The sequence below is a fragment of the Danio rerio genome, chromosome 9, assembly GCF_052040795.2.
Source record: "Danio rerio strain M-AB ecotype USA chromosome 9, GRCz13ab, whole genome shotgun sequence".
NCBI classification, from domain to species: Eukaryota; Metazoa; Chordata; class Actinopteri; order Cypriniformes; family Danionidae; genus Danio; species Danio rerio.
In genome coordinates, this window is record NC_141029.1 from 19,589,058 (window position 1) to 19,604,140 (window position 15,083).

The following is a 15,083-nucleotide window of genomic DNA, read 5'->3' on the forward strand; positions in this document are numbered from 1 at the left end:
TTTAGCTCAAGTATTATTCAGTTGTTTGCACGGAAGATGCGTTCAATGTTTGCGTCACACCAAATTAGAATTTAAAAGGATAGTTGACCACAACATTTTTATTTACTCACCATTTATTCACCCTTAAGTGGTTTTAAAACTTTGAGTTTGTGTCTTCTGTTTAAAACACAGAAGAAGATATTTTAAAGAAAGTTGAAAACCTGTAATCATACTTGCATATATGAAAAACAAATCCTCAAACAATCAATGGTTCTTATGGTTCAATTGTTCTTAAACTAAACTGAACTTCAACTGTGAAAACTGCAGTTTCAAATCACTAGAACTTGATTTGTTAAGCTGCTTTATTCCCATAGCGCTTTTACAAAGCAGATTGAGTCATAGATGAGCTGCAAAGGCAATGGTTACAGGTTTTCATACTTTTAAAAAATATCTTCTTTTGTATTTAACAAGATAGAAACTACAGTAGTAAAGATTTGGACCAATTAACGGGTGAGTAAATGACGCCAATTAAAACTTTAGGTATTTGTTTAATAGTTTTGGTACATGAAGAAAATGAACAGATGATAAATAATATGCGGCTCACTTTGTGTGCTGATATGCCCATTTATCTAATTCATAACTGCCACTAGTTCTGAGTGCATGAGTGTGTTTTACATGTAGTGGCAGTTGGTCAAATATTTGTAACATAGCCTGTAATAAATAATAAATAGCCTACTGATAAAGTAATTAATATAACAAACAGGTGATGTGCTCCACCGGCACGATAATCATAATATTATTTTGTAGTTTGTGCAGTGGTTTTCATATGCGCACGTTTAAGATTTGAGGTAATAACATTGCCATGGTGATCAAAGAAATGGAAACATTCTTTACACCACAACGCAATTTAATAGGACACTGTAAAGGCTAAATAACTTAATTCTTATAATGGCTTTTTGCAGCCTAGGGCGTTCTCACCATGTATCTTTTCTAAAAGATACAGTATAGTGTAAAAGCATGTTTATTACTAAGAAAACTAAAATAAAATTAGATTTTAAGTGAACACATCACATAAGGTACACATACAGAACTGTCTATTTAGTATTGTGAAAAGGCAAAGCTGAAAATAAAGCGCCACCCTGCCGTCAAAAGCTGCTGGCGCAACAACTAAAGCCGCCGCAACGGAATGAACTGTGGCAAAGGGAACAAATTGAAGTAGTGACATCTGTACAAGGTCAATACAACAGAGCAAATAAAGCCAAATCTCTGCCTGGGGCACAAATGATGCGAATGCACATTTGCCGTCAATCATGCCTTTAGTTCAAGTTTAAACAATCCAACTGAAATGGAAAACTTGCATGAGGCATTAAAAACATTCCACGTGTAATCGAGAGTGATGCGATAATTCTCGTTTGGTGTGAACCCAGCATAAAGGCCAATTCATCATGGTCACGGCAACTGCGTTGCGCATTCGATGTCATTCATGTCACCCGGTGAAAACTTGTCTATACTAGTGTTATTTTTTTGACTTTGTATACAATCAACTCACGCAAATATAGGTGAATTTATGCAAGGTGGTTCAACTGATGTGCGAATTTAGCCTTGCGTATTCTGTGCAAAATCACACAAACTTTAAGCAAGTTCTAAATAGACGACCACAATAACCTATTCTAAATCCAAAAGAGCTAATTTGGCCGAAAGGTGACAGGTTAGCTTCCCTGCTCCAGATTACCCACTTTGAGAGTGTGCAGTATTAGAGATGCTCAAATCCAACTTGAATCAGCCCAGAATTATTCACATTCTTTAAAATCACTAACCAGACCCTGGCTGCGTCCGAAAGCTTAGACAGCTGACTTATTGTATAGCTGCGTTAATAGGCGGTGACTGTGGAACTCTGAAACTGATTTCAGGCAGACTTCTGAAACAGCGAAACGATTGAATCATGTACAACAGTGATCCTCAACCACCGGTACCGGTCCGTGGATCAATTGGTACCAGGCCGCACAAGAAATCATTACTTATTTCTGTTTTATTTTTTATCTGACTATGAATGATCTTTTATTTTGAAAAATGACCATAATTCTCTCACATCTAGGTCACTTAAGCGGCCAAATTTAACCCAAAAGCAGCAAAATGAGTAAGAAACAGATGTCTTTGGAAAGTTTCTTTGCTAAGGGGAAAAGACCCGGTGAAAGACCTGCGAACTGCCGCAACCCATTAATCAACAAATCAGGTGAATCCACCATGCCAGTGCAAGACGATCAACTGATGGAGATCACAAATGACAGCGGCCTGTAAGGGGTGATTCGCACAATGCATCTTTTCACTCGTTCATTATTTCCAATTGAGGTGTGCGGCTTGAGCGAGGCACTAGGCGCACCCAGTTGAAAAATGTTGCAAGCGCACTACGAAGCCACAGCTTTATACTTTGTATGGAATATACACATTTCAGTAGACTAATTATCCCAGACAAACAGAGAGCACCCAAAAAAATCAGTGCTTTGGAATTTTCTCCATAGATAAAAATTGTATCCGTGTGACAGCATTGTTTTGTTAGCTTGTCATCCTCTGAGAAAACAGTTGATGGTCACATAGACCGTTGACCAGTCCGCGGTGATAAAAAGGTTGGAGACCACTAATGTACAATACACTAGAAAGAGCTTTAGTGATAACTAAGAGATGGTAGCCTCCAAAGACAGCATTTTTTAGCTTTCAGAGACAGCCAGTCAACAAAGTTGTCAGTTTTTAGCAATATTAGCCATAAATTCATGGAAGTTTAAACAGCTTAAATTTAATGAAAGCTTAAGTATGCAATTTGCTATTGCATGTTTAATTAAATGAGCAGTATTTGTGTAAAATGCATCTGTTAAAGGTGAAGTTGCTGACTTTTGGGCAAGAAATTATAAAGGGCTAGACATGCAGTATAATATCTCAGGCATAACCATTTTTCAGTGTCCATATAATGCTTAAGGATGTATTATGATATGAAATTCCAAGACATTCAGGGTCACATTAAGCAGTCTTTTCAAGGTTTCATTGATCAATAATATACTGCCTGACAAAAGTCTTGTCACTTAACAAAAATAATGTACAGTATAGAACAGGGGTATAGAACAGGGGCCATTTGCGGCCCTCAGTGCAATATTTTGTGGCCCGCACCGACCGCTGTACACTGACAGAATAGAGCGTTCCCCACTCCGCTGATTCTATCCGTACACAGCGGTAACTGGCATTCCCCGCCCACCGTGTAAACAAAGGGGCGGGGATGCCGGTGACGTCACCATGCACCCCGCCCCTTTGTTAGACGCTGTGACGGGCGGGAAGTGTTAGAAGGGAACTCGTGCCGGCCAGAACCAAGGTAAGCTGTTCCTGCCCCTGCCTGCCACTTAGCTACCTATCTGCAGCCTGCCACCTACCTAGCTACAGCCTGCATCTTATATATATTATAGGTAGATACAGACTGGCACAGACTGATGTGACAGGAGTGGGGTGGGAGTGTTTTATTTATACATATATACGCCTTTTTTTTAGGTGAGGGGATGGAAGTTTTGAGTGTGTGAGAAGTGTGTGAGAAGTTATTCTCCACCTTGAACTTCATTAAGTCAAAGTACAGGTCTAGACTTAATGATGATCATCTTCAAGCCATACTGAGGGTCTCAACTGCTTCCGCTCTAAAGCCAAATGTGGTTCAGATTTGTGAGAAGAAGCGCTGTCAAGTCTCTGGCAGCAGGGAGTAGGCAAAAGATGCCATGTTCAGAAGAACTTTTCATAATCTTCACTCAATGTTCTATTAATGTTCAGGACACTTCATGTTCAGAAGAAATAATTAAAACTGTTAATAATGACATTTGAGGACTTTTTTTTGTGTGAAACCCCTTATGCGGCCCAGCCTCACCCAGACTTTGCCTCCTGCGGCCCCCAGGTAAATTGAGTTTGAGACCCCTGGTATAGAATATAAATTCATGGTGCAGTGGGAAAATAATTAATATTGTGTATGACTCCCATTAGTTTGGAGGACTGCATACAACATCTCTGCAATGACTCAAATAACTTATCATTAAAGTCATCTGGAATGGCAAAGAAAGTGTTCTTGCTGGTCTCCCCGAGTTCATCAAGATTCTTTGGACTCATCTTAAAAGCCTATTCCTTAATCTTACCCCAGACATGCTCAATAATGTTCATGTTGGGTTACTCGGCTGGCCAATCCTGCAGCACCTTAATCTTCTTTGCTTTCAGGAACTTTGATATGGAGGCTGAAGTATGAGAAGGAGCGCTATCCTGCTGAAGAATTTGCCCTCTCCTGTGGTATGTAATGTAATGGGCAGCACAAGAGTCTTAATTCCTCAGGCTGTTGATGTTGCCATCCCCTCTGCAGATCTCTTACACGCCCCCATGCTAAATTTAACCCCAAACCATGATTTTTCCTTCACCAAACTTGACCGAATAGTTACAGAATCTAGGGTCTATGCGGGTTCCAATATGTCTTCTGCACTATATGTGATGATTGGGATGCAGTTCAACAGATGATTCATTAGAAAAATCTACCTTCTGCCACTTTTCCAAATGATCAACTAGAAGTCAAGTTACTATTTGTTGCTCTTACAACTGGGATCGATAACAAGACTTTTGTCAGGTAGTGTATAATGAGATTATGATTAATCTGCAATTGTCTTTCTGGCTATATCACTAACTGTACTCAAAAAAAAGAAAAAAAAAAACTTACATTATAATGCTTTGCTTCTTAGACTTTACACACCTGTAACTCGCCTACTGAACTTATTCATTGTTGCTCTTACAGTTGTGTAAATTGCTTCCTTGTCCTCATTTGTAAGTCACTTTGGATAAAAGCGTCTGCTAAATGACTAAATGTAAATATAAATGATTAGCAGCATAGAAAAAGGCTGCAACATTCATTTTAAATTAAAACCATTAAAATGAAACACTTTTTATTTAGGTTCATATGAAGAGATTATTACCGATTTTAGAAATTGTCAGATATGATTTTATATTGTGTATTGAAAAGTACAATTGCAACAAAAACTAAAATGGAAGTATTTTTAGTTCTGGAGTTTCTAAAATCATGTTTTTACATTGAGTTTTGATAAAAACAATTGCAAAATAAAAATGTATTTCTTTAAAAAAATCAGTTTTTCTGTTTTAGCAAATGAGCTATTTACTATCATAATTTTTTTTCCGATAATTTAAGGACTTTATAAATGTCACTGTTTTCAGAGGTTTTCTATTATATTACAAAAAGTCAAATTCAGATTTGCTATTAGATTTAGTCTGATATGGGACTGTTAAACGAGATGATAGGTGACACATTGATAACACTAAAATAATGGTCCATTAACATTAGCTAATGCTTTTACCAACATGAACAAACAACGAACAATACATTACAACTAGGGATGTAACGGTATCAGAATTTCACGGTACGGTAATACCTCGGTATGAATGTCACGGTACGGTATTTATTGAATCATTTACAGGAAAAAACAAAACTTATGAAAATACTCCAAAAAAGTGCCAAAAGTGTCAATGACATACAAATTAGCCATCTATCTGTAAGCTTTGAAACAGGAACTTCAATTTTAATAACAAAAAAATATTAAACCATGTAAAAAAATTAAGTTTCAATTTAGTAGTGTTGAAAACTCATCACATTCAACATTTAATCACTCACTCACTTAGACAGAGATGGGTTTAAAGGAAAATTATCATATAAATATAATCTGGTAAAAGCTGGTATCTCTGCGTATTTACAATGTCCCCTGCAACAGAAAAAACCCCTCTCATTTGGGACTGAGGTTTCTGGGACAAGAGAGATATGACTTGGCCCAGGTTGACAGCAGTGGGTAACGTTTTACATTGTCTTTCCCCCACTTGAGAGGACAAACCATGAGTGAGATAGAGATCTCATGTCTGCATCAATCTGAACAGTGTGCTGTGTTTCTGCAGTCCCCATGACTGATTATTAGTCGTATTCCCCAGCTTGCAGGCACGTGCACACACAGTGCTCAACCTGTGCAGTGCACATGCCCTCTTTAGTCTTGGATAGAAAGTTCCCTTCCAAAATGATCAAAAGTGCCCCCGCGACGCGACATACCCTCCGTCCCCGCTTTACAGTACGTGCGCGACAACACAGCTGATAAGAACTCGCGCGACAACACCGCTATTCAGTACGCGCGCGGCGACAACACCCGCTTTAGGGTTTTCCAGCTCTTTTTGATCCCCGCTTCTAGCAGCACACTCCATTTCCGCATTACTGGATCTGTAGCGACAACAGACCGCAAGGGATTATGGCCAAGCATGGGCTGATGGGAATTGTAGTTTCCGGTACCTCCCGTTCGCTTCATTCGCCTGAGCAAATTTTCTCAGAAGACCTATAGTTTTACCGAGTCATGCGACTACGGTAATATCGAAAAAAATTAATATTGCGGTATGACGGTGTTACATCCCTAATTACAACCTTTATTCATGTCTAATACATTAGCTAATAATGTACTATAAAATAAACTAAAGTTATCCATTGTTAGTTCTTGTTAAATCCAAGTGCACTAGCCAATGTTAAAAAGCACAATTGTAGATTTCAATAACGCATCAGTAAATGTTGAACTATGACAAATAACCGCTGTAAAAGATAGTTCATGCTTAATTTTTACATTGTGACTACTTTAAAGATTAGGTTAGAAAAAAGAATAGCAGCTACAGAGATACCAACAACTGAAATGTAGCCATATGGGTTGCATGCCAGTCAAGTTTTTGGCATCTTGGTCACTAGATTGCCAAAACATCAAGGCCCTAGCATTAGTTGACCAATAATAATGCCAAAAAACTAACTGACAGTTATAGGCCACCCAATTCTTTTAGTTTTTGCAAGTGACCCTTAGAAATCATCTGTGCCTTGTAACCACAAATAAATGGCATAATAAGAGAGTCAAGCTGTTTTAAAAAAGAACGGGCAGCTAAATAGGCAGATTCTGGAAAAGATAAACAAAACAGGGGAAAGAAATGATTTCATACTTAATTCTTAGTTCATCCTCAATTAATTGTTAGTAAATACATTAGCTAACAAAGAATGGACCATCATTTTTATATTTCATATTTGGTGCCAATGTTAGTATGAAAATCAAACACTTCACCTTTAAAGAAACACATTTGTTAAAGAGTATGCTTTGAGGACTATGTTCAGCAATTTTTTTCTACAAGTAGTCAAGGACATTGCAGATAGAGAACTTGTCCAACATTTGTCTATGACATTGCATTGACGTATACTAAAGGGTCAATAGCAGCTGAGCTCTTACTCCTTGGCCAGGTGGACGCTGGTGGGTTTGGCGCCGATTGGAATGCCGTGTTTGTGCAGAGCTGAGATCAGCACCTCGCGCATGTCCTTGTTATAGGAGTCGAAGTCAAACACATTCCTCACCACGTTGGCCAGACCTTCATCTGGAAATTTCTACGGAAGAAAAAAAGAAGGTAGGTAAGCCACAAGACAAGCGTGTTTGGTCATGATGACGCATTAAAAAATATAAAAAATTTGCCACATTGGAGAAATAGAACAAATGTGTTTTCTTTCAGTTCATGAGTGAGAATTTATATTGAAATTGAATGAGAAATTGGTATAACTTTAGTTTCGGGACAAACTCTCACCGTTAACTAATTGCTTATTAGGACCACACCGAATCTGCAAGCACAGAGGCCGTTTTTGAGCCCACGATTTGATCTGTTTATTCAAAGGTCCCAGAACAAATCGGGGTAACAAATCTGGCATGTGACCAGGTATTTGAGGGCCTACTCACCATCCGTACCGTGCCCAGGCCCGTTTCCCGCATCGTTTGAGAAGTGTGAGTGCGCTGAATCGGGCTCAAGCATGGTTCACTTGGCCGGCCCTGGCCCGGTTGGAAGAGGTGTGCCTGAGCGCGGTTCACTTGGGCTTTGGCACGGTACACTTGTGTGTGAGTGCAAAACGCACCAAAGCCCGAAACTGAAAGCGAGACGTGACTTTTAAGGGGCTGTTTCATATGGATTTATTAATTATTCTTACTGTTTAGTGAATGCAAACTGCCGTAGTTTATTAAAGACGAGAACTCCTCACAGCACGACAGCTGCACCGCTTCAGCAGACCTCCTCATTCCTGCAGCACGAGAGCTTTATGATTATTTATGAGCACCAAAAGTGGCGGATCTGTTCGGCGAAATATCTGACTGCGTGTCACCGCATCCCTAAGGACTGTTTGGCGAAATATTTGACTGCATGTCACTGCATAATAAACGACTGAAACGATATAACTAGAGAAATCTCCACTGTGCTGCTGATTGAGAGAGCGCTTCTCACTGAACAGCGCAGCAGCGATGACGTAAGCATGCCGAGACCCAAGGCCGTCGGGGGAGACGGGAGGGGGGACAAGCATGCTTTGGCCCGGTTGAAGGCAACTACCTAGTGTGAGTACGGCCTTATTTAAAATGATTGTTTTTGGTTTTGTATATTGAAAAGTACAATTGCAAAAAAAACATGATTTATAGAAATAACTATAAGTAATGAAAATTCTGCAAAATTTATATAGTTTGAATTTAAACAAACAAATGTTCAATTTCAATATTTATAATTCAACTTAATTTGTTTGTTTAAATTCAACCCAAATGAATTGTTTACAAACTCTTACTATTTCTTTTCATTTTTTATGGAGTTTCTGAAACCTTGTTTTACATTGGGTATTGATGAAAACATTAGATTTCTAAAGAAAAAAAAAATCTACAAACAGTGGCTATTTGTTTTACCAAATGAACTACATACGATTATATTTTTACTTTTGATAATTTAAGCACTTTATAAACTCAGCTGTTTTTAGAAGTTGTAAAATGTTACAATCACTCCATATCCCTATAAAACATTGTGCATTTCTGAGTGTGCCTCACACAGTGAGTGGGTTAGACAAGCCACCTATTAAAAATATTATTTTCTCTAGTTATATTTTTGGTACTATGCTCCCAAAATCATGCTGCAAAAGTATTATACAACATTCTTAGCAGAAAGAGCAAAAATGTCTGAAGATTCTGTCTGGCTCAGCTCATTAGCGTGCATATAATTAACAAATAAATGATATAATATTATAATTATTATTAAAAGATAAAGTATATAATCTGCATAATCGACATCCCTAATCCTACCCAATACCTAAACGCAACTACTACCTGACTTGGTTACTATTATTAAGCAGGGAATTAAAAAATATTATTAAGCTAGGAGTCTGAAATAGTTTGTTATTAGCAAGAAACAGTGTTACCAAAAACCTTGTAAATTGCAATTCAATTAGCAATTAAGCCCAGAACAACTAGAAAAATGCTTAAAAATTTAGAAAACACAAATAAGACCATAATCTAAAGTATTAACAGCAATTTAGTAGTAAAACAGGTTGTGCACAATTAACAATTCAGGTTGTGGTTCAGGTATCTTAGCTGTGAAATAAGTATACTAAATATATATACTAGCATTAGACAAATTTAAGCATGAACAGTCAATGAAAAATTTTGTCTCTACAAACATGTTTATCAATAATAGAATATTTATTTGTTAATCTCTTAAAAGTACAACGTATTGCATAAAGAGCTCAAAATTAAAAGGGGAAAGGAGACAACTGGAGTAAATATTTTAGATCTGTTGTTTTCAACTAATACAGTATAAATATGAATACTGAAATCTTTGTATGAATTTAAATTGTACATCACATATGTACAGCTGAAGTCAGAATTATTAGCCCCTTTTTTAACCCCCCCCCCCCTTTTTTTTTTTTTTTTTTTTTAATATTTCCCAAATTATGTTTAACAGATCAAGGAAATTTTTACAGCATGTCTGATACTATTTTTTCTTCTGGGGAAAGTCTTATTTGTTTTATTTTGGCTAAAATAAAAGAACATTTTAATAAAATAATAATAATAAAAATATATATTTTAAGGTCAAAACTATTAGCCCCTTTAAGCAATAATTTTTTTCCAATTGTTTACAGAGCAAACCATCGTTATACAATAACTTGCCTAATTATCCTAACCTGCCTAGTTCACCTAATTAACCTAGTTAAGCTTTTAAATGTCACTTTAAATAATACTATTTATAATTCTGCTAATAATTAATAATTCTAATAATAATATTTGACTGTACATTGTATATTATAATTTAAACATTTAACCTCCATTTACATTAACAGACAATAACCTTAAGTATATGTATAAAAGTATATCTAATAATTAAACATTACAGTAATCATTAAACACTACTTTTATTTTGGACCATTTTAACTTAAATTTTAAAACATGTCCGGTTTTAAACCTTATATTAATCATTATTACTATAATTCCTAAAAAGCACACAACCTGCATAATAATTAAACGTTTTATCCATGTTAACATCATCTCTGTTGGTTTTCAAGTATTACAAAACTACAGATCATTTTTCCTTAACTAAGAAAGTTCTGAGAAAAAACTAGTCAATAAGTCGAAAGCTTGTTTAATAGGTGGTAATACAAGGCAGTTGTGAAATTGGCAGCTTTCCTGAAAGACTAGTCGAATCACATTAGGTCAACTTTTCGAGCTAGCTGTTTATAGGATTCCTGTTACTGACTCTACAGCATGAGTGATTGTGCAACCAGAAAATCCATAGTGGTTTATTTGCCTGAGCTTGATCTGTGCAGTGCAACTCATTGACTGTGATCTCCATTGAGTGAAGAGCAGTTACATGTGTTGATTAGGACGCCATGGTTTTAACCATGTATAAGCTATTTAGAGAGGTTTGTACCATGTCTAGGAAACAAAATCAATGTTCAGCATTAAAATATTATTGATGTCATGGCCATGTGTTGTGCGATAAGTTGATATATTGGTTATTGTGACAGGTCTAGTGAAATGCCAATAAAACTCAACTTGACTTTACTACTCTTTACACTTATGGCCCATTTCTACTGAGTGGTACTGTACGGTACAGTCCGGCACGCTTTTATGGCCGTTTCCACTGTCAAAAGGTACCAAAAAGTAAACCGTACCACTTTTCGGGTACCTACCACAATGAAAGGGTACCAAAAGGCGGATCAAGAGACACGACTGACAGCTATTGATTTACAGAGGTACATCACACTAGCTTATGGACATCCTTAAAACTAACATACTGATGTTAACATCTTAAAACACCTTTATTTAAATTTTATGGGACCTTTAATGAATGCCAATTTAATTAAATAATAGATCAAACTACCAGTAGAATAGACTCAAGTATGCAATTTGGTAGGCACCTTATGATTTAAGACATGCAAACTTTATTTTCGAATGCTATGTAGGCTGAATCTAGACAGTATGCGAATTGGGAAGCACCAAATAAACGTTGCTTTTTATGTTGTTTTCTTAAATTCATGAGCAAACATTAAATTTTTATAATTTTACAGCCTTAGCACAAAAGATATTTAAGATCACAGTCTAAATACTAGAGAGCATTTGATTGGTCAAGTTATAAAATCGTGAGGGATTGAAGTATGAGGTGACGTGAATAAAATTATCCATTTAGGCAGAAGAGACAAACTGCAAGCTTTGGATGTTTACAACTTCTATACTATATAAATTGTGTCACTGTTTATGAGCACACTAGCTTATGAATATTCTAACTAACACCATGATACTAACATGTAAAAACACCTTTAATTTCATGGGACATTTAACGAATACCAAATTAGTGAAATTAAGGATAAAAGTACCAGTGGAGCAGACTCAAATATTGCAATTTAGTAAGTGCCTTATGATTTGAGAAATGCTGATTCTATTTTCGAATACTATTTAATACAGATCAGGATAGTATGAGAATTGGGATGCACCAAATAAATGTTGTATATCATGATATTTTCTTAAATTCAAAAGTAAACATTCATTCATTCTCTTTTCGACTTAGTCCCTTTGTTAATCTGGGTTTGCCTCAGCGGAATGAACCGCCAACTTATCCAACATGTTTTACACAGCAGATGCCCTGCTAGCTGCAACCTATCACTAGGAAACATCCACACAGACAGCCTTTAACACACATACACTACGGACAATTTAGCCAACCCAATTCACCTTTACCGCATTTCTTTGGTCTTGTGAAAGAAATCGGAGAACCCAGAGGAAACCCACACGAATACGAGGTGAATATGCAACGCCACACAGAAACACTAACTGACCCAGCCGAGGCTCGAACCAGGGACCTTCTTGCTGTGAGGCGATCGTGCTACCCACTGCGCCACCGTGCAGCCCCTCATAAGTAAACAATCAACATTTGTAATTTTACAGCCTTAAAACAAAAGGTCTTGAAAAATAACCGTCTATACTAGAGTATTTGATTGGTCAAGACTTGAGATTTTGAGGGACTGAAGTATGAGGTGATGTGGAAAAATTATTAATTAAGGCAGAAGTGATGAACTGCAAGCTTTGAATGTTTACATCTTCTTTAAGTGAATTTTGTCAATGTTTTGGAGCTTATGAATATCCTAAATAACATACCGATATTAACATCTAAAAACATCTATATTTTAATTTCATGGGACCTTTAACGGATGCCAAATTTGTGAAATAAAATATCAAACTACCAGTAGAATAGACTCGAGTATGCAATTTAGCAGGCACCTTATGATTTGGCACACACTAATTAGGGGCCAAGCACCAAAGGTGCATAGGCACCTGTTGTATTTGTTCCAGTTCTTGTTATTATTCTTCCTGCTTCTTCTTCCGCTCTGGGAGTCTATGGCAGCCCTATGAACTGTTTGCAGCATTTGTGCAAACTTTGGCACACTGACAGAGGACAGTCTGATCTTCAACTACAACAAATTTGGACCCTCCAATTCAAACTCTCTAGCGCCACCACTTGTCCAAAGTTTCAATTGTGTTTATCTTTGTAACTTTTGACCCAAATGAGCTATAATCTAAATGTTTTTTTCCTCTGATTCCTTGGCTCAAGTCACATCCTATGATCCATCATGTTCAGTCACAAATTTTTTGTGCCATTTTGAATTTTTTGCAAAACCTATTTGAACAAACTAATCCAAGAGGGTTTATCTGATTTTCACCAAAATTAAATTCTCAAAATCTAATTTTCAAACGGTGATTCCTGCCTTCATAACAACACGCCTGGATTACTGTAACTCTCTTTATTTTGGTATTTCTCTCTCTCTCTCTCTCTCTTGTTAGGTGTTGAAACGTTCATCTTCGGTTTTAAATATGTAAGGAGTAAGAGATTATCTTGTCAATTATTGAACTTTATACTAGGACAAGCAAAAATGGCTGTGTATATGAGCAGAAGGGGAAAAAATTGAAAATAATATAGAACATAATGTAGTAATTGTATTTTTAAGTATGGTACAAGCAAGAGTCTTAACTGATTTTATGTACAAAAGGGTGATTTGGAAACTTTTAAAAATATTTGGAACTATAACAATGCCTTGTGCTGTGTAGATGAAAACAGTGTTGTTTTTACACTTATTTGAAATGTATGGTTTTCTTTGATGCAACTTGAATCGATTCATATATAGTAACATTGTGTCCGTTTTAATGTAATAAAGTTTTTGTAAAAATCAATCTCTCTCTTTCTCTCTCTCGTCTGCAGCTGGTACAAAATGTGTCTGCTAGACTACTCTCTGGCACCCGCAACTGAGTAGGTAACTCAGATTTTAGCTGCACTTCACTGGTTACCCATCAAATACACAATTGATTTTGACATTTTATTATATGTTTACAAAGGAGTCAATAATCTTGCTCCTCAGTACCTTACTGACTTGCTTTGTCTGTATCCCACTTGAGATCTTATGACCTTGCCCAGAACATGCCTTAAAAAAACAAGATGATCGAGCATATGCTTTTGCTGGTACTAAACTCTGGAACACTCTAACAATTAACATGAGACTTTCCCCCCTCCAATTCTGTGTTTAAGTCTGTTTTAGAGACCTATCTATCTTCTCTCGCTTTTAATACTCCCTGATCACTGTTTTTAGCATTTATTACTCCTATGTACAGAACTTTTGTCAACCTTGGTTGTTTTTAAATGTGCTTTATAAATAAATATTGTATTGTATTGTATCTTGACCAAAAGTTATGGAAATTAAGTTGATAAGATGAAAGGTGTTATCTCTGTAGTGCATTGACATTTTCACACCAAACTTGGTGTGTGTTATTACAACCATGGTCTGAAGTTAGCTGCAACATTTTGGCGCACTGCCTCCTAGTGGTCGGGATTTTTTTGCTGAAAACTTCAACCCTTTGTCTAAAATTCATAAACTTGGCCTCTTTACATCTGGAGGAGCATACCGAGTCATATGATGTCTCATTTTCAAACTTTTAGTCGTGTTATAACAATATTTCCCTAAATACTTATAACCTTTAACTAATTTTGCCTATTGTTATGAAACAATGTCTTTATAAATTTATTGGGTTGTCCTGAAAATATTGATACCAATTATGCCTTAATTAACTGAACTTGCTGTTCACCATGCAACCTCAAGTCCAAAACCTACTTTTCGAACTCCTCCTACATTGTTTATCTGATTTGCACTAAATTTGACTCAGGGGGCCAAGCGGAGCAGGAACAAAGGGAGGGATGGGAGGGTCAGACCAGGGTAAGTTCCGTGGGTCAGGTGCCCCGGCAGGAAGCCAGGGTGTAGCCGGGGAATCCGTCCCAAGTAGTGGGAAGGACCACCAGGGAGGGGCGGGAGGGATGACCCATGGATGATCCCGTAGGAGACACAAGGCAGGGCGGTTTAGGAGAGCCGGCTGGATAGGCAACTGGACAGGAGCCGGCGGGACTGAAGGCAGTTGGACTGGAGCCGGCGGGACTGGAGGCAACTGGACTGGAGCCGGCGGGACTGGAGGCAGCTGGACTGGAGTCGGCAGAGCAAGGAGCCGGACTGGGACCGGCAGGGCATGGAGCCGGACTGGTCTTTTTTTTATTTTTTATTTTTTACAAACATTCAAATGTTTTATTTCAGAGCACAACAAAATTAGTCCATTGCTAAAGTAGGCTTAACATAACAGGCATAACAATTAGGGATGTAACAATTATAGATTTTGGTTGACAATTATAGTTTGAAGAATAATCATGGT

At 37.1% G+C, this 15,083-nt stretch overlaps 1 protein-coding gene across 4 annotated transcripts in view; it reads right to left on the minus strand.

Annotated features, from left to right (window-relative positions):
* vwa8 (von Willebrand factor A domain containing 8) overlaps positions 1 to 15,083 on the minus strand; it is a 255,926-nt gene that overhangs the window by 141,060 nt on the left and 99,783 nt on the right. For 3 of the 4 annotated variants that reach the window (XM_087266709.1, NM_001128338.2, XM_087266708.1), the window contains 1 exon segment: positions 7,287 to 7,438. In XM_087266709.1, coding sequence (XP_087122835.1) covers positions 7,287 to 7,438 — 152 coding nt within the window. 4 annotated transcript variants of the gene reach the window in all.